The sequence below is a fragment of the Solanum pennellii genome, chromosome 10 (assembly GCF_001406875.1).
Source record: "Solanum pennellii chromosome 10, SPENNV200".
Classification (NCBI taxonomy): Eukaryota; Viridiplantae; Streptophyta; class Magnoliopsida; order Solanales; family Solanaceae; genus Solanum; species Solanum pennellii.
In genome coordinates, this window is record NC_028646.1 from 56,296,407 (window position 1) to 56,320,307 (window position 23,901).

A 23,901-nucleotide genomic window follows, 5' to 3' on the forward strand; every position below is an offset into this window, starting at 1 on the left:
TTTCAGATTTATTAGAATCTACAAATCCATTCATATGTTTATTTTGTTTGATTTTCAATATATTTGTATTTGCTTTTAGGGTTTTAGATTCGGGAAAAACATATGTATGTCTACAATGTATGAATCAACAGTTTATTTGTGTATTCATTCTATCTATATAGCAAAAAGTTTTACATTTTTTGTTTTTACATTGTATTTCAATCTCAATTAGTATATCAACATGTTTGTATTTCCTTCTTAAGTTGTATTCGTCCTAACTGTATGCTAACAATTTTATATTTCATTGGGTATTCATTATGTATTTCAATCCCAATTTATATGTGAACAAGTTTGTATTTCTCTTTGGATTTGTATTCTACCTAATTGTATACTAACAAGTTCGTATTTTATATGTCTACTTTACCTTTCAAAGTCACTTGGTATTTCAAATGAAGAGAGTATTTCTTTTGTATCCACAACTTTACATTCAATCTCACTTTGTATTTATAAATTTGTATATTCATCTCATTTTTGTATTCATATATTGTTGTATTCAACATATAGTTCATGATCGATTAGTTTGTATTTTCCTTTCAAAGTCACTTTGTATTTCAAATAAAGAAAGTATTTCTTTTTGTATTCACAACTTTATATTCAATCTCACTTTGTATTTATAACTTTGTATTTTCATCTCACTTTTTTATTCATATATTGTTGTATTAAACATATAGTTCATGAACGATTAGTTACATTAACTTAATGGGATACAAATTATTGTTTGCATTCAAACGGAAAAAACAGCTACTAAACTATAAAAAATAATTTATTCGTTTTACATCATAATTTGGATACAAAATATCCGAAAAAACTATAAATCTCAATACATACAAAGATTTTACTGATTCAATTAGAAAAAAGTAAAGCACACTCTTGTACTCTACATATATGATTATCTCATTCAAATAAATAAAAGTATTGAAAAAAATAACTTGAGTTTTTCAATTAATCACTGGATGTGACAAATTTATGGTCGTTAATTTGAAACATTATGTTTCAAATATATGTTGTATTCAACTTGGAAGCTTTGAAAGTTATATGATTAGGAAAACAAACTAATTTATTCTAATTATTTTTCTTATGTTTTTAAGAAGAAAGCAAAAAAAATACTCGACAAAAAGAAAACTATTTATATTTTTTCAAAGCGTGACAAATTTGTGTTTAAAATTATTTTTACTTCTTTTTTAATTATTTGTATTCTTTCAAATTAATTAAAATAAAATAAATAAATAATTAATTTCTTAACAAATTAAAATAATAATATTTTTAATAAATAATGAAATTATTGCTAAGAAATCCAACTAAAAGCTAAAACATTGTTGTTTTGAAAATTTTCCCTAAAACAATCATACTCATGATCCACCTTGTAAGCTACTTAAACTTTCTCTATAGCCATCACATTTATTAATCAAAGAAAGAAAATATCCACCACCATTCTAGAAATCGAATTTCTTTTCATATAAAATTCCCTGCATTACTAAAGGCCAAAAGGTAGTAAACAAACCTCTTAAGGAAAAAAAATTAAGACTCGCGATAAGCAAAATGTAATACATTACCAACATTATAAATACAAATATCGCCGTTGGATGATACGTAAGATTATGGCGTAGTATTGTTGGATATAAATAAATATCAAATCATAAACATTTTTTGTGGTGCTTGAAAAGGAGTAAATGGGGTAATAGTTACAGAGTATGTGGGAGCAGTTTGTGGGTGATTAAATAAGTTATTTAAAATTTTAAAAAATATTATATAAGTGACAGTTATTTTATTTTTATTAACAATAATTTTTAAATTGAGATATTTAAAAAAAATATTACTTGATAGTTTCATAAAATTAGGCTTTGAAGTAAATTTCATGTGAACGGATGCGTTGAAAAAAGAATTTGAAGTTCAATTTTTTTTTGTTTTCATTCTTGTTTTTAAATTTAATATAATTATATCAGTTTTTTATTTTATTTTTTAATTGAATTATATTTTTATTTTTGTTCTTAACAATATGTTTTTAATTGAAAAAATCGGAATTTTATGGTAGTTACAGTGAGGTCACACATATTTTTGAAATTCTATTATTATTATTACTATTATTATTATTATTATTATTATTATTATTATGTCTGATTAAAAGGATTTTAAAATTTAGTGAATTATAATAAAACAGCTAATTTTCCATCGGCAATACAATAAAAAATAAGTCAATAATTTTTTTTAAAAGACCATATATTTTTTCAAACTGTTTTAAATTTCTCTTTTGTTTTAAAATAGAATTTATTTAAATTAACTAAATACAATTAAGTTATTGGATTTGGCTTTATTATTTAAATTAATTAAAAATAAAAATTCAAGAATAATTATGAAGCTGATATGTACTTTTTTTCTTCTTCTAATATATATAGATAGACAATGAAAATAAGTTAGTGCTATAATAGTTCTTTTTTCAAACAAAAATACATATTCTTTATAAAATATTTATTAAATGAGTCATCTTTTTAATAATATGGTGAAATTAATATAAAAGAAAAAAAATTGTCAAATCATAATTAATTTTATATTTATTTTAAATAGATTTAAAAAAATGGGCAAAACAAAAGACATAGGTGTAAATAATATCATAAACCATGTGGGATGTGACCGTTGTTTCTAAGAAATAATATAACTAACTATATAGAATCAGTAAACAAAATGCATCCACAAAATTCTCCTTAGAAGTAGGAGAAGTTGTCTATTCAAACACAAAAAGGTATTTCAAGATCTTTGACAACTACAGGTGTCATAAAATTTTCCATTAATCTCTTTGATCATAATAAAAATTTACACTAATCGTTACCATTATGGCTTTTGGAGAAGCTGTGGTCGGTGAATCCTCAGACAATGCAACACTTTTACCGAAAGAAGAAGAAGAAGAAGAAGAAACCCCTCTTCTTGAAAACACTAAATCTTGTCTTCCCAAAACCTTTGCCAATTTCTTCATTGCTATTGTTGGTGCTGGTGTTCTTGGCCTTCCTTATACATTTATGAAGACTGGTTGGATCACAGGCATTTGCACTCTTTTAGCCGTTGCTCTTTTAACCTATCATGGCATGATGCTTCTTATTCATACAAGAAGAAGACTTGATCTTACCTTAATTGGTGATTCCACAATTTCGTCATTTGGGGATCTTGGTTTCGCTGTTTGTGGTCCAGTAGGTAGATTTGCTGTTGATGTTATGATTGTTTTATCTCAATCTGGATTCTGTGTTGGATATCTCATTTTCATTGGTAACACATTATCTCATCTTGCAAGTTTATCAAAAGGTTTTGGGATTCCTCTGTTTTCCTCTGCTAAGAGCTTGTATATCTGGGGTTGTTTTCCATTTCAATTGGGATTAACTTCTATTCCATCATTAACACTTTTAGCCCCTTTGAGTATATTTGCTGACATTGCACAGATTGGTGCTATGGGTGTTGTTATGGTTGAGGATGTGCAAACGTTCATGAATCAATTCCCATCGGGGATAGAGGCATTCGGGACAATCTCTACGTTTTATTATGGTTTAGGTGTTGCTCTTTATTCATTTGAAGGTGTTGGAATGGCAATACCATTAGAGACGGAGATGAAAGACAAGCCAAAATATGGGAAAGTATTGGCCTTAGCAATGTTCTTTATCGCTTTAATGTATGGTACATTTGGTGTAATGGGGTATTTTGCATATGGTTCGAGTACAAAGGACATTGTGTTGTCTAATATGGAGAAAGGAGCATTGAGCACAAGTGTAAAATTGGGGCTTTGTATTAATCTCTTCTTTACATTTCCCTTGATGTTGAATCCAGCATTTGAGGTGTTCGAGAGGAGATTTTCTAATGGAAATTATTGTGTGTGGATGAGATGGGTACTTGTTTTAGCAGTGACTATGGTGGCTTTGTTGGTTCCAAATTTTGCTGATTTTATGTCATTGGTTGGAAGTAGTACTTGTTGTGCTTTGGGGTTTATATTGCCAGCATTATTTCATTATCAAGTATTCAAAGGAGATATGGATAAAAAAGGAGCATTTATGGATTTGGGATTAATAGTGTTGGGGGTGTTTTTTGGTGTTACTGGTACTTGTTATTCCCTAATTGAGATGTTCTCTCAAGGCAAACATATTTAATATTTATAATATGGACATTCATCATTTAATATTATCATATTTGATTGTGTGATTGGGATTTTTTTATGTGCTTTTGATGTCTTATTAACATTTTTATGCACAACAACATGACTTAAAAGAATTGTGATGACTTTGGATATATTTGTAAAATAAGTTCATTGATATGGTAAAACTTATATTGTTACAACATTTACTACACCTATAATTATATTTGATTTTCATAATCTACTTCAAGATTTGCATTTGGTAGGGATGTATGTTGTGAATATAGGGATGACAAAATAGGCCAAATTTATGGATATTCACTCGATTAACTCATTCGAAAAGGATTAATTATCTATTCATTTAAAAGTGGGTCAAATAATATGGATCAACTCATATAATCTATCTTAAAAGGATAAATTAACAATTAAGTCATAATTATTAACATAATTAGTCAAAATAATAACAATTAAAAATATTTATTTAAAATGGCAAAATGACAATATTTTTATAAAATAATATGTATTCATATTTTACTATATTTTAATATTTTAAATTAATTTTATTTATGGAATGACTCATCTATTGGAGCAAAATGCACACTAATAACCATTTTAAACTGAAAACATAAACTAATACTATTTACCTTTTTTTATACCATTTACCTTTCTTCCCCACAATTCACTTTCTTCACCATATCTCACCTTTCAAAGTTTAGATTTCTTCAAAATGCTAAATTGTCGCTCACAATGAAATTCTTTATTGTTAAACTAAAACTTTTTATTAATTCAAGTAGATTTCTCTATTGGCAAGGTAATTTTCATTATTCGAAATTATATTTTTGATTTGATGTACAAGCACCGATTATATACATTACGGATTTCCAGTCGAATTTGTCAATTTTATGTATTTTGTTTAAATATTCATCATATATTTATAATTTTCAATTTTTTTTGTGATTCTCTTTTAAGTTTTTAGATTTTGTAGATTCTAGAAATACACATATATATTTTTTTTGTTTGATGTTGAATACATTTTAATATGTGATAAATTTTTTTAATATGATGTTGAATACATTTATATCATTATACAAAATACAATATAAAAACTAGAACGAATACAAATATATATCTATTAGAATGAATACGATTTAGGAAAAGAAACATAATTTTGAAGAGGAAATAAAATACCCAATAAAAAATAAAATGAATACAAATATGTTTCTTAAATAATTACAGATTTATTTGACATACCTATTGAAATGCATACGAAATAATAAAGAAATACAAGTTTTAATTATACAAAATACAGCATGTAACCAGAACGAATACAAATACAAATGACATACATATTGAAATGAATACGACTTAAGAAAGGATACAAAATTCTGATAATAAATAAATAAATACATTGTGAGAAAAGTATGTCAAATAGCGTATAAAATTATAGGTATTCGAATTTGTAAACTTTTAAAAATAAAAAATTGAATCGATAAAACTCAAAGGTATTATTATAAAGTTTCATAACAATAACTATTCTTGAAAGATAAGGACAAATAATGACCTTTAGAAAGAAGGAAGAGGTCACCTATTTTAGGTCTCACAATCTTTTGTAAGAAAAATAATAAAGATTTTCAGCAACTTAATGTAATTTGAAATATTCACCCCCCCTCCTCTTTAATTTTCTCTAGTTTGTTATTTCTTAATTATATTATGTTTAAATTAAATAAAAAAATACATAAATCAATCCATAACAAACTAAAATATTGTTATTTTTAATAAATATTGAAAATATTGTTACTGAATCCTACTGAATGTCAAAATATTGTTATTTTAAAAAATTTCACATCATAAAATATGGGTAACTCATGATTATCCACCAATTGTACACTCCTTAATCTATGTAAGGGTGTAGAAAGTAGGAACCTCTTAAAAAATACTTTAAGGATGTATTTGGTATGAAGAAAAATATTTTTAGTAAATTTTTTAAAAAGAAAGAGTGATTTGAGTTGGGGGTGGGGGAATCAAAAAAATTTTTAATAAGGAAAATATTTTTTAAAACATTTCGTAGACCTCGCCACCGGTAACAATTCTAGACTTGTGATCCAAACCTTTGACCTTGACCCAAAACTCGAATTTTGACTGCTCAACCTCGATTCAAGATCACTCATTTTCCAAAAAAAAAAAAATCCTTCATACCAAACACACCCTCATAAGAGAAGAAATCTTGTAATGGAAGTACAAATTTACATGGGTAATATTAATATTTATATTATTCATTGGGTTTTTTACTCATATTAAATATAAGTCATGTCGAATATTTTATTCATATTCACTTGACTCGTGTTTGATTGACTCATATCCAATTCGATCAACCCGCACGTTTGTTCGCTCTAGTTGAAGCTATTTTCGCTTGATCCATTACGTGTAACTAAAAGTTGGACTATTTCTAATTTTTACAAATGTCCCAACTTTTTTATATTTTATTCGACTAGTTTTCGTGCTTTTACGAATTTTTTTTAAAAAAACGTGTGGATATGTTTAATGTGTTACTTGAAAATTCATTTGTTTTCATTAAGATTAAAAGCTCTAGATCTGAATACACGTGTAAAGATTAAAATTTGCATTACTAGATAGGTGTCTAGATCTGAATATTAAGATGTGGTCTCCAAATTTAAATACGAAATGATTTTATTGTTTTTTTCGATATCCGAATATACTTATAAAATCAAACATAATATTTAAACAATGTTATAAAAAATTTATCTTAGCAAAAATTATTACTTTTTGATTAAAAAATATCATAATAAACAAGCATAAAATTAAAAAAAAAACACAAATAATTTTTTTTTTAAAGGCATTATGTAATATTAAAAAGTTCAATAAGTATTAAAGATACTAGCCGAAAAATAATAAATAAGGTATCACATTATCAACGCCTAACATATATTTTTTCTAATTAGAAAAACTAAAGAATTATTATCTTTTTTCCAATAACCTTAATCTAATTCTCTAACTTGTGAACATCTACCGTCATTCATACTTTTTTGTAGCTCACACTTTCACAAAATATACTAAAACATGTATTGTATAATGACTCTTCTCATTCAAGTTCATCTAATTTTTCATATATTCTTTAAATGTAGGTGCACTGTTTTTAATCAATAACTCCAAAGCAGTAATCATCTTCTCATCAATTTCCATCTACCGAATAAGTTCCAGTTGAAACTGAAGATTGAGATGTAAAATTATTAGGAGCTCCATTATTTCTGTCACCAAGTAGTTCAACAACAATAATATATCAATGAGTCTCAATAAAGTTATTGACCTAAGACAAAATTCTAACAAGACACCTCAAATATGTATGCATAGTTATTATTTTTAGTTATGAATAATATTTTTCACTCAAAATCCTTGAAGAACATTAATATTCTAAAAATATTATTGCAACAAGTGTTCTTGACAAACATCTATACACCCTAAGAAAATTATTAATATAAATAAAAATATTTGTAAAGATTATGAAAACTTACATGTTCAAGAGGAAAAAATTGATGTTTGATTGAGAAAAGAGAGGAAGAAAGTTTGTAGTTGAGAGAGCAAAAGTCACCCAAAGACCGAAAGAGGCATTACAATATTATTTTAGAATTTATTTAATAAGTCTGAATAATGTTAAGACTCTCCTACAGATCTGATCCGTTCAGACTTTTTCAGGTCCATTAAGAGACTTTTTGAAAAAAAAAAAGAATAAACAAATGGACTTAATGAGCTGAATATGAATCATTAAAATTCAGACCTAAAAACCAAATACACTTAATGGACTAAATCTGAATGATTAAGATTCAGACCTCCACTAAGTGCGAACAAATGAAGTCTTAGTTAGTTGTGTATAGTTCAATCTAAAAAATCAACATAGTAATTAATATTGAAAAGATAGAAGTATTTGTAATCATTTAAAACTAACCACATTTAAATTCATAAAATGATTTGAATATATTAAATTTTTAAACAATTTGAATTACGTTAAATTCATAAAATGATTTGAACTATATTAAATTCAGTATTTGTTAGTCCAAATAAATATTATCCGTTTTTTTCTATATGTCATCCCTTCCTATAAATAGTTGAACCACAATACTTGTCATTTTATAAAATCAATATATAAATTACCATATTTTTCCCATTATATCCTTGATAAAGTAGTTAATTAATCTTGAATATATATATACTTTGACCAAGCTAGGAAATCTAAGTAATTAATATTCAGAGTAAATCAATACATAAATTACCATACATTAACTTTTTTTTCCATTCACTATTCTAAAAAATCTGATTTTGAAAAAGAAATATCAACAAACAAATTGAAACATTTTTAAACAAAATAAATAGGAAAATTGAGGTGGGAAAAGTTTAATTTTTAAAATTTTTGGATCGATTGGTGAAAAAGTTTGGCTCCAAAAATAAACTCAAAAATTAAAATATTCATCCACATGCATTTTAGTTTTGAAATCTAATATATTCATTATTTATATAAAGTTGACTTAAGAAAATATTATATAAGGATAAAAGGGTAAAGTTACTTAATTTTTTAATGTAAGTACAAATTAAAAATGTGACGTATAAAAATGAGCTAAGGGAGTATGAATTAGTATGATTTGATTAACTATTTGATTTAAATAAATATGAATTTGACTAGAACTTAAATATTTATTTAATAACTAAAGTCATTTCATTAATATGGGCTACAAACGAAAAACCTGTTTCTTTAAGCCCTATGTCATCTCATCATAAAGCCTCGAATGGTGTCCCTGTAATATGATGTGACATATTAAGTCAAATGAAGAACTCAGTAGGATCATGTGATGTGTCAAAATGACATGACATTCATATCACAATCAAAGACCAATACACAACTAACGTGTTCTAACATCCGACTAATCAGATATTGTTATGTCACTTAAATTTGATTGGTCAAAGAAAATCTGTCTTTATCACTCCGCCTTTGTCATTTCACTTAAATCTGATTGACAGAAGAAAATTCGTTTTTAATACTACTCCTTCGTCATTTCACTTAAATTTGATTGGCCGAAAGAAAAATTGTTCTCATCATAACTTCTCTATTTTACGACTATAAATAGGGATCTTCATAATTTAGAAATTACACCAGAATTCAAGCAAGAAGCTAGAGAGATGTTGTGGATTAGACATTGTATATTTCTCTACAATCTACAGTTCAAGAATTCAAGCACTCTAACATTCAAGTTCAAGCACAACTCAAGATGAAGACCATCAGATTCAAGAAAAAGCTCAAAAGCCTTTAAATTCAAGTACAAGTCAAGATCAAGCTCATCAAGATTCAAGATCAAGCTCGGAGACTCTTGCATCTAAGAACAAGTCAAGAAAAAAATATCAAGATCAAGCTCACAAACCCTTGAATTTATATTCGAAAAAATGAATTAGAGGATCATAGAGGTTGCAACACTCATATTTTGAAATCAAATACTACAGTTATTGTGATATTTTTCAATCTTGAATATTATTTTTTTTTTTGCAAATTTTACTGTCTACGAATTCTGGCAAGACTAGTGAGACAATAGCTACCTCTCATTTCAACTTTTCAAACATCAAAGCATATCAAAATGACTTCCAAGAAAATCAATTTCTTCAAAGGTTATTGACTCCAACTTTTCTGTTGAAATAAAATGAATTCTTCAAATGTCGTCTATATCAACTCCTGCTGTGGGTTCTTTAACTCCAAGAATAGCAAGGTCCTCTGCAAATGTTTTAAAAGGGGGAAACAGTATTGCTGAAAGATCAAGAAGGCTCTAGCTCTACTTCTAGTTCTAAAATATCTACTGCAAAGAAATACAGTGATACAACAAATTAGTCGTCAACGCATGATATGAGCCCTTTAAATATCAACTAGCGCGACAATAAATGTTATTGTCCGACATCTCCAACAATTATGCAAGCAGTGGTAACTTGTGTTTTATCAATGAAGGAACAACTTGCAAATATGAAGATGGTTAAGATTAACAAAATATATGCATCACCATGAGTTTCTAATTGATGATTTGATGGGCAAGATAAATAGATGGAGAATCTAGTCATGCTCCTAGAAAGGATATTGAAGTTCAATGCTTCACACCGCTTGTCAAGTAGATGTCAGTTTTTTTAAAGTGATGATCTCGCTCGATCGTTTGAAGAAGTTTATCGAAGAGACCATCTAATATAAATGTGAAGTCCCAACCAAGTCTTCCTATATATATGTCAAGCCTTACATTACAAGGTTTGATGACTTCAAGATGTCTATCGGTTATCAACCTCCCAAATTTCAATAGTTTGAAGACAAAAAAATTGAAAAAAAAGTGTGCACTTTTTAAAGATATATAATAATAATGGGACCTATGAAGACTATCTTGTCAAGCAGTTCATTCACTCCCTAAAAAGATATATACATATGACCATATCACACAGGACATATACATATTACCATTTTTATTAATTTTCCTTTTTCCCCTAACGTAAGAAGTCAAAATAATTATAAAAAAAAGGTTTTATGTTTTAATTTCATCCAATCTTCGCTTGTATTTTCCTATTTTCATTAAGGGAAAAAACATAATTCACCCTTAAACTTGTCTAAAGAATCAATTATGCTTTTAAATTATCATGACAATCTATCACACACATATATTACTCAAAAATGAATTTATTTACCCCACAAAATTAATGTGGAACATTTCTTCCCACCCTCCATCATATTGTATTTTATTCTTATCCCATTTTATCATTATATATGATTTTTCTTTTTTTGACTTTGTTAGTGGTTGATAAAATGATCGATTGAGTTAAAAAAAAATATAATGGTGAATTTGTTGGTGATGGGTCATGGGTAGAAAAGAAGAGGAAATTGAAGGTGGTGAAAAAAAGAAATCGCTATTGATAATGGTAGTGGTGGATTTGGTGGTGAATTTGTACCTTTTGATGGTGATGATGTGATTTTGGTGATGATTTTAGTTCTAGCCTATGGGTGTTGAATTTTGTGGTAATTCCTTACAATTTTCGTAGGGACAATGGTGATAGTGTGATTTCGATGGTGATTTTGATTGTTGGTGATGATTTTTGTGGAAGCTATTTTGATTTTTGACGATGAAATTCGATTTGATACTAATATGATGGCAATGATATTGATTCCATGGTGGTGTTTATTCAAGAAGAAGCAATTGAATGACATAAAACTTCTATTTTTCAAAATTTGACATGACATTTGATATATGACAGTAAGATGACATTAATGTAACACGAGTGCAATACATCTCTGATTGTGAGATTGATGTTATATGTCTCGGGGGTAAAGACATTCACTTTTGAGTATTACAAGAGTATAAGATGTCATCATGATAGTTTAAGTATGTAATTGACTTTTCATGACAAGTTCAGGGTTGAATTTATGTCTTTTCCCTTCCATTATTCATCAACACATGTCAACCCTAAAATTTTTAAAAGCGAATTCATTAAAATAGAAGGTAAAAGGGCATGATATACCTTTTAATTTTTTCAGCTAGAGCTTATATGTCATCGTTAAAAAAAGGGCTCACATATACGTATACGTTTATAAAAATGATTTACATATACCCCTACTGCTATTAAAATAGCTCAAATATACCATACAATTATAAAAATGGTTTAAATATACACCTTGTTGTTATAAAATGGCTCACATATACCCTTTATCATCAATGAAATAAATAATTTTTAATTTTTGGAAAATTCATATAGGTGGGTATATGATCTTTTTGACATTTGAATTTTTTACTTAATGGATTACCATTATTTGAGTTTCTAATTCATATTTTATTTTTTCTCTTTTATGATTTAATGTAAAAATATGATAAATAAAAGAAGTGTGACTCGAAAAAGACAAAAGTAAAAAAATAATTTTAAATTGAATTTTTCGGTTATACTATATTTTTTGTATCTATAAACGATTAGGGCATATATGACAAATTTTACAAGAAACTTAATGAAGAAATACATTTAACGATCAAAATATAAATTAAAATTAGTCGTTATACTAAAGAAGCAAAAAATATATGTGTGAGAAATAGGGATGTTCACAAAAATCGATCCAAACCGAAAAGATAAATCAAAACAATTAAATAAATCGATTTTATTTGGATTAGGTGTGGTTGTCACACCCCTTTTTTGCGCAGCGGCGTAAGGGTTTTTCCAGTTTAAGTGACGTTATTAATTAAGGGATTATTTTAATTTTTTCAGAGTTGCCACTTGGAATTGAATGATGGTGTTCCAAGTCACCTTTTTGTTTTTAATCCCTAATCAAAAGGAAATGACTTTTTTAGTTTTGGTCTGCGAACCAGTTCGGGTAAGGAATTCTGTTGACCGAGGGGAAGGTATTAGGCATCCCTCGAGTCCCGTGGTTCTAGCACGGTCGCTTTATGGACTTTATGACTTAAACTAATTTTTTGAAAATTCTATTGTTAAAACAAATGTATTTAACCTCATTCTTTGATTTATTTAAATATATTAAAAACTACCTTATTTTATTAATCTATGCCCTTTAATTAAAAATATATATACGCATATAAGTTAAATCAAACAAAACAGAATAAAATAAGATATTCTTTATTTACTTTTTTTTGTTATTATTTTTTTTGTTACGTTTCTTTTTTTTCTCTTTTTACCTTCTCATCTTTTACTATTATTAATATTTTATTATTGTTATTATTTATACTTTCAAGGTTTTATTTGTTTTTTTTATTTTAACTTAATTTTTTTTATAGTTTGGACAAAGAAACTTTCAAAAAAAAGAAATTTTCCTCTTCAATTGCATGTTTTTTTTAAATATTATTTTTATACTTCTTTTTCTTTTTTTTTCCTTCTGTTTTCTCTTTTCCCCTTTTCTATTATATTCTTTCTCACATTTTATTTTTAACTTTTCCTTTTCCATTTTATTATTATTATTATTATTTTATTTTTTGTTTTTTGTTTTTCTTCCATTTCTATTCGATTTTTTTTACGTCACTAACATTAAACGAACATCCTACTAACTAAAATTAATATATTTACAAAATAGCTACACATGTTATCATTATAAAACTAAATATGAAAAATTAAAATGACTTGGACAATAATTTTACTTAAATATAAAATAAACTATGGGTTATTTAAATATGAAATAAATCACGGTTTGTTATAACAATTTCACATTAAATATAACTATACAAAGGATCTAAACATAAAGTTGATATGAAATATTTGAACATACTTCATATAATTACATCAATAAATATTAATAGTTTAAACACATGCGAAATTTAACAACTTCAATATATTGCAATCCATTCTGGCATTATCATGACATAAAACCAATACAAAATAAAATTAAGTATTACTTCTTGTGGAAATTATTTCACGAAAAGAAAGAATTTAGGAATCACGAACTTGAAACCTCGAACTCCACTATTTTTTAGTTGTGTTTTTTTTGTGCGTGTGTTCTTCAGAAAAAAAATGAAAAGTTTTCTTTGTTGTTTCCTCATCTTTTTTTCCTCCTTTCCCTTTTTGTTTTTTTCTCCTTTTGTTTGCTGATCTTTTTTTGTTCCTCCCTTTCCCTTTTTTGTTTTCTTTTTTCTCCTTTTGTTTGCTGATCTTTTTTTCTTCCTCCCATTTCCCTTTTTATTAATTTATATATTGTTATGTATATGTGTGTATGGAAGAGTTGGATTAGAAGAGTGGGGTGTGGAGTGAGTGGAGAGAAATGGTGAAGTGGGGTGGGATAATGGGTAGGTTAATTTTTTCAATTATTTTTTTTGTTATAAAATAATAATAATATTAACTAAGAAAAATTAAATAGCTAGATTAAATAAATATAAAAATTAAAATCACTAATTTATTAAAACTTTGAATGAATAAATAAAAATATACCTTAAAGTTTGATTCTATTTTTTGTGGTTTTTATATCTTTTAAAAATAAACTTAATAAAATAAGATAAAACTCAAAATATTTATAAAAAATATTTAAGCTCTAAAAAGGGTATAAAACATAAATTCGGTCAAAAATTACGTGTCTACAGTTTGCCCCTCTTTGACTGAAATCACGAAGAGTTTTCAGACAAAGAAGTAGACAAAGTGACAAGTTTTGATCGAACTCTTATTTAAAAGACCAAAATTTATGCGCCCGAGTCCTTGTTTTGGACAGCCTACATATCCAGGTTATAAGGGAATCAGGTCACGTGTAGCTCAAGGAGATGAGGTGATGAGTTGAAGTTAAGTGAGGTTCCATCGAGGCTCTAGATTGCGACTCTTATCCTTACATAAAAATATAAAATTGAAAGCTAATAGTGAAAAGAAAAATAAATGTACAAACTTCTATCCATGCAGCTTTTCTTGAATCTTCACTTGAATTTTGACTTTAAGATATCACCTTGATTTTTGGGTGAATATCTTAACCTACAATTGGAATGGAGGCTGAACTTGCCACTTAGACGGAACTTTTGACATTCTTCAAAATGACAATTTGAAAAATGCTCTTGAATAGCTGCGTGTTTCTTGATCAAAAGTTGACTAATAAAAGATGTGAGGAAGTCAGGCTGCTACATGCATTGAAGAAGCTAATTCTAACCATCATGGAATTGATCATTCTAAAAAAATTGAAACTTTGTTCTTGAATTTCAAATCCATGTCTCGCTTGGAAAAACCTGAAAACCACCACAAACAAAAAATAAATAAAAAAATTTCCCCAGTTTTCACTGGGAAAATTTTTGTGAGTTATTAGCAAATATAAATATAAAACATAAACTCCGACTAGGAAGTGTTTATTTTAGGAGAAAATAAACTAAAAATCTAGACTAGGAAGTGTTTATCCTATGATAAAGTAATCTAATCACATTATCCAGGAGGGTCCTGCTAGTCCCATTATCATCATCCAGGAGGGTCCTGCTAGTCCCATTATCCAGGAGGGTCCCGCTAGTCCCATTATCCAGGAGGGTCCCGCTAGTCCCATTATACAGGAGGGTCCCGCTAGTCCCATTATACAGGAGGGTCCTGCTAATCTCATTATACAGGAGGGTCCTGCTACTCCCATTATCCAGGAGGGTCCTTCTAGTCCCATTATCCAGGAGGATTTTGCTAATAAAATTTTCAAACAAACTAATAATACCAACGAACACTGTGAATGCTATCTTCATTATTTGTCTGTTCCTTCAAGGAAATAATAATAATAATAATAATAATAATAATAAATAAATAAATAAATAAATAAAAATATTCCAACATTCAGGTAATTGCTATTTTGATATATATTAGCCAATTTTCATATAATATTCCACAAGTCTTTATTGTAGGGTTTCCATTTCACTCTCTGTAGACTAGGTTGAACATCTAAGTTCCTCGAATCTTCAATCTTGAAACAACTTGTGTCCTTTCTTCAACAAAGAAAATTCGTGAGTTTGAAAAGGTGGTGGTTGGTTTGTGGTTCCATCTTTCGACAAGGGTGACTCAAACACTTGTAACGCTTTGGATGTTTCCAACAATCAATACTTCTTATTGATTGATTGTACTTTCATCCAAATTTGCTTATTTTGGGACCTAAATCCAATGTCTTTATCTCACAACACTCATTGTTTAGCCTTCATAGAATCAGAGAATTTTCGAATTCAACACTTGAAGACAGATTATAACTCATTAGCCTGATGCTTCGCCTAGTACCATTTAGAGACTTGGTAGCGAGTCTTGAAATTCCTTCCTAGTTTCTTGACAAAGACTCGACTCAAATACATACGAAAAAAGTGACGAAAAGTATAAGAAAACTACGAACTATACGAGAATAAAAGAAAAGATTCGATGAAGACTCTTTTTTTTAGTAAGAAGAAGAAAGAAAACTTATCTGAGTGTGGGAGCCGAGTCTACTGATCATACTATGCAATTTGAATTGATTTCCAGAATTGGCTGTCCAATCTATTCATCAACCATTATTGATCATTCAATCTTGATGTGGAATCCCGACACTTAATGAATCCATAAATAATTTTGAACCCTTATTCACCTTATGATATTCACGAAGGTCTTTGCCACTAAAACTCTATCATGTTAATTGCTCCAGCTCATGTCCGCCTTATGGTGCATCTTAGAATTTTCACCAATAAGACTCTCTCATATTCAACTCCTTTTTGCCTTACGGTGCCCACTTAGGGTTTTCACCAATAAGATTCTCTCATTTTTATTTTTTTCTACTCACATTTGTCTTATGGTGCCCATTCAGGACTTTTACCTACCCATAACCAACTTACTCTCAACATATCAAGGGTTGATGCAAAGACATTTCTTTGATTGACTTGAGATGATGGGGTTGATTTTGAGCTTTGAGATGAGAGAACAAATGAATAAAGAAACGACTTTTTCCCCAATTTACTACAATATGAATTTTGGATTTGTATTTGGTTGAACCGAACCCAACATTAGGGCTGCCTACGTATCTTGCCGAAACAAGAATCAGGTCAAACGTAGTTCAGGCAATTTGTTATTTTTTTTTGAAAAGAAACAGCATAACCAAGAGATTCCATTGAATCAACCCTTGAAATGTCGAACCCAAACATAAGGGTCTCTAATGTCGAAAATCAAATCATATGTAATATCTTTTCACAGCATCAGCATTGACGAGCGTTTCTTTCACTTTGCCTTCTATATCTGCTAAGTAAAGAGCACCATTGGGTAATACCCTTTTAACAACGAATAGTCCTTTCCAATTCGGAGAAAATTTGCCTTTGGTTTTGGCATGATGTGGCAAAATGCGTCTCAACACTAATTGACCCTCTTCAAAATGTCTGGGACGCACCTTTTTGTTGTATCTGAAATAATTTTCCATGACATACTGATGTTAGACGCTTCTCATCAATCAAACTTAATTGCTCTAACCGAGTTTTGATCCACTCATCATCATCAATTTCAGCCTCCACAACAATTCGTAAAGATGGGATCTCAAACTCTGCAGGTATAACTGCCTCAGTCCCGTATACTAGTGAATATGGGGTAGCGCCCACTATCGTACGGACTGTAGTGCGATAACCCAACAAAGCAAAAGGCAACTTTCATGCCATTTTCGAGAACTTTGCATACGAAGTATCTTTTTTATATTTTTGTCAGCAAATTCTACAGCCCCGTTTGCCTTTGGGTGATACGGAGTCGAATTTCGATGCTCAATCTTAAATTGGTAGCATACCTCTTGCATTAAGTGGCTATTGACATTTGCGGCGTTATCAGTGATAATCACCTTTGGAATACCAAACCGACATATGATGTTGAAATGGATGAAATCCACCACGACCTTCTTGGTTACCGACTTGAAAGTTACTGCTTCCACCCGCTTTGTAAAATAATCAATGGCCACCAAGATGAACATGTGACCATTCGATGCTTTTGGTTCTATCGGTCCAATCACATCCATTCCCCATGCCACGAAAGTCCATGGAGAAGACATTACATGCAACTCAGAAGGGGGAGAATGTATCAAATCATGATGTATTTGACATTTATGACATTTACGAACAAATCATATGGAATCCCGCTCCATGGTGAGCCAATAATATCCTGCTCGAAGTATCTTCTTGGCTAGAACATATCCATTCATATGAGGTCCACAAACTCCTGAGTGTACTTCAATCATGATTGTGGAAGCCTCTTGAGCATTTACACACCTTAGAAGACCTAAATCGGGTGTCTTCTTGTACAGTATGCCTCCGCTTAAGAAAAAAAACCTTGCTAGTCGTCGAATAGTCCTTTTTTGATTACTAGTTACATCCGACGGACATTCTCCAGACTGAAGATATGTTTTGATATCATGAAACCAAGGCTTACCATCAAATTCCTCCTCAAACATGTTGCAATAAGCATGTTGATCACGAATTTGTATGTATAAAGGGTCTATATGAGCGTCATCAGGGTGCTGGAGCATCAAAGATAAAGTGGCTGATGCATCTGCAATCTCATTGTGCACTCTGGGAATGTGTCTAAACTTTATCGACACGAATCGTTGACAAAGACCTTGTAAACAATGTTGATATGGTATGAGATTTGGGTCTCGAGTTTCCCATTCTCCTTGAATTTGATGAACTAGTAAGTCTGAGTCTCCTAACACTAACAATTCTTGGATGCCCATGTCAACAGCTAACCTCAGGCCCAAAATGCACGCTTCATACTCAGACATATTATTAGTAAAATAGAATCTAAGTTGGGCTGATATAGGGTAATAATCCCCTAATTTAGACATAAGAACAACTCATATTCCAACTCCTTTCTTGTTAGAGGCACCATCAAAGAATAACTTCCAACCTTGATTGTTATCATGAATAACTTCATCGATACAAGATATCTCTTCGTCTGGAAAATAGATTTTAAGTGGTTTATATTCTTCATCAATAGGGTTCCCTGCCAAATGATCTGCCAATGCTTGAGCTTTCATTGTGGTCCGTGTTACATAGATAATGTCAAACTCTGTGAGCAATATTTGCCATTTCGTAAGCCTGCCTGTGGGCATGGGCTTTCGAAAAATATACTTCAACAGATTCATACGAGAGATGAGATAAGTAGTGTAAGATGAAAGATAATGTTTCAACTTATGTGCATCCCAAGTTAGGGCACAATACGTTCTTTCAAGAAGGTGTACTTCGCTTCGTAGACGGTAAACTTCTTGCTGAGGTAATAAATGGCCCGCTCTTTCTTCCCAGTGGCATTATGCTGACCCAGTACACAACCAAAAATCCAGTACTGACATATACAATATCAAAGGTCTTCCCGGCTCGGGAGGAACCAACACAGGGGCATTCAATAGGTAATTCTTAATTCTTTCAAAAGCTTTTCGACGTTCTTCGGTCCACTTGACTGTGGCATTCTTTTTCAACAACTTAAAGATAGACTCACAAGTTGTTGTGAGTTGAGCAATGAATGTGCTGATGTAGTTTGACCTTCCTAAAAGGCTCATAACCTCAGTTTTGTTCTTTGGAGGTGGCAATTCTTGAATTGCTTTTATTTTTGAAGGATCCAACTCGATACCTCTTCGACTGACCATAAACCCCAAAAGCTTCCCCGATGGTACTCCAAATACACATTTTGCAGGATTAAGCTTGAGATTATACCTGTGGAGCCTTTCGAAGAATCTCCTTAAGTCTTTCACATGATTTGACTGTTTTTAAGATTTAATGATAACATCATCCACATAAAATTCGATTTCTCTATGCATCATATCGTGAAACATGGTTTTCATTGCTCTCATATAAGTTGCCCCTGCATTTTTTAATCCAAAAGGCATAACCCGATAACAATATGTACCCCATGGAGTGATAAAAGATGTTTTTTCTGCATCTTCGTCATCCATAATAATCTGATGGTAACCCACATAACAATCCACAAAATATGCAACCTCATGTTTAGCACAATTATCCAATAAAATATGGATGTTAGGCAAAGGAAAATCATCTTTTGGAATTGCTTTGTTCAAATCATGATAATCAACACACATTCGAACTTTCGTCTTTCTCAGGGATGGGTACGATATTGGCTAACCAAGAAGGATATTGAGAGACTTGAATGACTTTGTCCTCATGTTGTTTTGTGATATCCTCTTTAATTATTACACTCATGTCGGTTTTGAGTTTCCTCAACTTCTGCTTTATCGGAATCAGGATCAATTGCCAACTTGTGAACAACCATGTCAGTGCTTAATCTAGGCATGTCATCATAAGATGACGCAAAAACATCTTTGTAATCAAACAGGGCCTGGATTATATCGTCCTTTTGATGTCGAACATGTACACTTATCTTAGTCTTCTTAATAATTTCATGATCCCCAAAATTTATCGTCTCGGTTTCACTCATGTTTGTATTTGACTTATTTTCAAAATGATTGAAATCCCTCCTTACTTCTTCAAATACTCCGTCTTCATCATATTCGATTTCTCGACTTATTATTTCAATATTAGGTTGAAGATTAGAGTGGATATTAAGATCTGGCGAAAAATTCTGCATGCATGTCATATCACTAGAATCGGCATAGAAAGAACTGTATAAAAGAAAACGAACAAATATATTAGACTGAAATAAAGATGAAATTACATCCTATTGAAAAGGGAAATAGAGAGTTTGAAATAAAACGACAAGATAAAATCCGAATTACAATCCTTGAATGAATCGGACGACAAAAGAAAAAACAAGACAGATTACCAAGACTCGTCTTTAACGGGGAGAGGGGTTGCCTCCCAATTGTTTAGCTTGACATCAGTTTCAATGAATTGCACATCTCTGTCGTTAGTGACTTCTCTAAGTTCCACCATATCAACCTCGATAAATAAATCTTGAAAATAGTTGATCATTTCTTCGCTTACTTTCATCACTGGCTCTGGAAAAGATGATTGATAAGATTCTGTTGCACGGGCTTTGATGAAAGATTTATAGATTGGTTGTATAGGCTTGGTAAGTGACCATACATCTCTCTTTTGCTTCTTTGCCTTCATTTTGTCCTCGACTCTAGGTTGTTAGCCTAAGCCAAAAGTACTAATGCTCTTTCGTAGACTCACTGGATAAGCTCTCCCTTGCAAGAAGATTCCTAAGCCTTTACCCGGCTCAAACCCATGTTTCAGAAATTCATTCACCACCATTACAGACGCGATGGGCATCTTTGGTTTTGAAATGACACTCCCCTCGAGGACATGTTCAACAACCACTACCTCAACAGCTTGATAAACCAGTGCCTCATCTCATTATTTGCCTTGATAAAAGGGAAGGAAGAGTCTTTGTAGATTGACAAGTCCCCCTCGCCATGAACAATCACCTCTTGTCGGTCGTATTCAAACTTAATCATTTGATGCAATGTTGAGGGGACTGCTCCAGCCCTATGCACTCATGGCCTCCCCAATAATAGATTGTAGGACGCGTTGATATCCAACACTTGAAAATTCACAGCGAAATCCACAGGCCCTATGGTTAGTACGAGCTCTATCTCGCCAATGACATCTGTTTTTTGACCCATCAAAAACTCTAACTCATACATTGTTGGATCGGACCCTTTCAGCACTAACATTCAGTTTCTGTAGAGTTGATAAAGGACAAATATTTGCTCAAGATCCTCCATCAATTAGAACTCGAGTGACATATGAAAGCTCACACTTTATAGTGATATGTAAGCCTTGGTTATGTCCTGTACCTTCTTTGGGTAGTTCATCATCTGAAAAGGTGATGCGGTTTACCTCAAGTATTCTCCCAGCAATCTTCTCTAACTGACTCACTGTAACTTTACTAGGAACATGTGCTTCATTCAAAATCTTCATTACAGCCTTACGATGTTCATCAGAATGTATTAGCAAAGAGAACAAAGAGATTTGGGCTGGAGTTTTTCTTAATTGTTCCACCACGGAGTAGTCTGATAGTTTTATCTTCCTTAGGAATTCCTCTGCCTCTCCTTTAGTGATCGGACTCTTTGGTTGTATTTGGTCATTTTTCGTTCTCCTTAATTCCATCGGGACATAACATCTTCCTGAACCGGCTATTCCTCCTACTTCATCTATTTCTTCATCAATTTTCTTTTCCTTTGTATGTCACGACAGTAGGCTCATAATTCCAAGGAACAACTTTGGGGTTAGTCATTGGGAGCTGGGATACTGTCCTGATAATCACAGGAGGAATATGGGCCTCTTGCACGATCAAGATAGGCTTGTTTGTCCTTTTTGGGACAAACGATCTTGCCTTACTCGGACTTGACCAAACATCTTCAAGGACTCCTTTCACAGTTAAGATGGGTGTGTTTGATGGGCTCAACTTTTCTAACCTACTTTCCGCCTCTAAAGGCATCATTTTTGTTAAATCAACAACTTTTGCCGACTTCTCAATGCCAGTTCCAACCTTAAGGACTGGCTTATACGGAGCTGCAAACTCTTCATGACCCTTCATCATTTCTAGCATGTTTATTTCAGTATGCCTCGACAATGGATTTTTATTGATCTTGGGTCCACTCGGACTTTCAACTATAATTCGATTAGAATCGATCAAATTCTGAATGGCCCTTTTCAAATACCAACATCTCTCTATGTTGTGCCCTGGGCATTAGAACAATATGCGCAATGTTGAGAACAATCCAAATTTCTGGGGGGAGGATTCGACATCTTTCTCTCAATAGGACTCAAAATATTCAACGTCCTTAATTTTTGGAACAAGCTAGCATACGACTCCCCAATAGGAGTGAACTCATCTTTAACGCCATTTCCCTTTTTGTATTGTGGTCTAGGATGGAAAGGAATTCTAGAAGTATTTTGATGAACTTGTGTGGGGGGGGGTGTGATTTTGTGGAGTTGGTGCATGCCATTGTGGATAAGAAGGGGGTGAAATTGATTGTGCATTAAAAACATGATATGAAGAGTATGGAACAGAATATTGTGGAGCTTGGGAAGGAAAATAATGTTGTGGGGAATTATCTTGGACATGAGTCCTAGGCGCTGATACAATAGTGGCTACATCCTCCCATCTCTTCTTCCCTCCAATATTTCCAGAACCATTTTAGAGCACTTGTGTTGTGGCTTTTAAGGCAGCTTGACTTACAATCTTTTCAGACTTGATGCCATTTTCCACCATTTCCCCTACCTTAATAACTTCAGCGAATGTCTTCCCGACGGAAGAAAGTAAATAGTGAAAGTAATCAGGTTCTTGCGCCTGGAGAAAAACGTCAATCATCTCTGACTCCTTCATTGGTGGTTTAACCCTAGCAGCTTGTTCCCTCCATCTGATAGCATATTCACGAAAATTTTCCGTGGTCTTTTTCCTCGTGTTGGCTAACGAGGAGCGATCTGGCATAATGTCAATATTATATTGGAATTGCTATACAAATCATCGAGCCAAATCATCCATGTGTGCCAGTTGGTAATATCCTGATCTATGAACCATTCAGATGCAATCCCTACTAAGCTTTCCCCAAAATAGGCCATAAGTAACTCTTTTTGCCCTCTGCACCCCTCAATTGGTTGCAATATCTCTTTAGATGAGCTATGGGGTCTCCGTGACCATCGTATTTCTCAAACTTTGGAGTTTTAAAATCAGCAGGCAAATGGACGTGAGGAAACATACACAAGTCACTGAACGAGATGCCTTTGTGGCCTCCTAGTCCTTGCATATCTCTTATACTCTATTCCAAACTCTTCATTTTCTTAGTCATTTCTTCATGTTCCTCATTCTTGACCATCTTCTCAATTTCGACAGGGGAACTATATTGATGAATGTGGGGATGAGAGCTTGGAATTTTAATGGCCTCTTCAAGAGTGTAACTATGATCATGCCGAACTTTGGGAGGAGGATCGCAGTTGGATTTGGGCACCATCGTTGGTTGAGGGACGCTGTTAGTCGGGGCAGTTGACACAAAGAGTGGATTACTTATCATAGGTGTATTCGAAGGGCACACCATAGAAGTTCCAGCGACATTGGATGTGTTAGCATAGGGGTCGAATCTAGGGGGATATATCGGATAGCTTGTCGACACTTGGATAGGGAGAGACATATTTGCATTAAAATAGTCCCGGATTGAAGACGGTGGAGGTTGTCCACTAATCCAAGCCTCGTACATCTCTGCCATTTGTTGAATTAATGCCCTTATCTCTTCTGTTGTCCCTGTTTCTTGTGAAGTCATCGGGTTTTGGATCTCATCATTGTCCGATTCATTTCCGTCTTTGGGGGCCATTTTCTGTTTTCCTTTCGATCTTGTATTGTAA

General features: G+C 31.5%; 3 protein-coding genes across 3 annotated transcripts; 1 reads left to right on the top strand and 2 right to left on the bottom strand.

Moving 5' to 3' along the window:
- Positions 1–2,733: 2,733 nt before the first annotated feature.
- On the top strand, positions 2,734–4,229 carry LOC107001908 (amino acid transporter AVT3B-like). Its single transcript, XM_015199862.2, has one exon. It carries the CDS (start codon positions 2,868–2,870, stop codon positions 4,161–4,163), a length of 1,296 nt encoding a protein of 431 aa, XP_015055348.1. The 5' UTR covers positions 2,734–2,867; the 3' UTR covers positions 4,164–4,229.
- A 12,552-nt stretch (positions 4,230–16,781) lies between these two features.
- Positions 16,782–17,636, bottom strand: LOC107001384. The gene is made up of 3 exons (XM_015199454.1): positions 17,379–17,636; positions 17,075–17,244; positions 16,782–17,007 (listed from the first exon to the last, which is right to left on the bottom strand). The coding sequence occupies exons 1-3, from the start codon at positions 17,634–17,636 to the stop codon at positions 16,782–16,784; spliced, it is 654 nt and encodes a 217-aa protein (XP_015054940.1).
- A 72-nt stretch (positions 17,637–17,708) lies between these two features.
- Positions 17,709–18,362, bottom strand: LOC107001385. Its single transcript, XM_015199455.1, has one exon. The coding sequence runs from the start codon at positions 18,360–18,362 to the stop codon at positions 17,709–17,711; it is 654 nt and encodes a 217-aa protein (XP_015054941.1).
- Between the last annotated feature and the right edge of the window lie 5,539 nt (positions 18,363–23,901).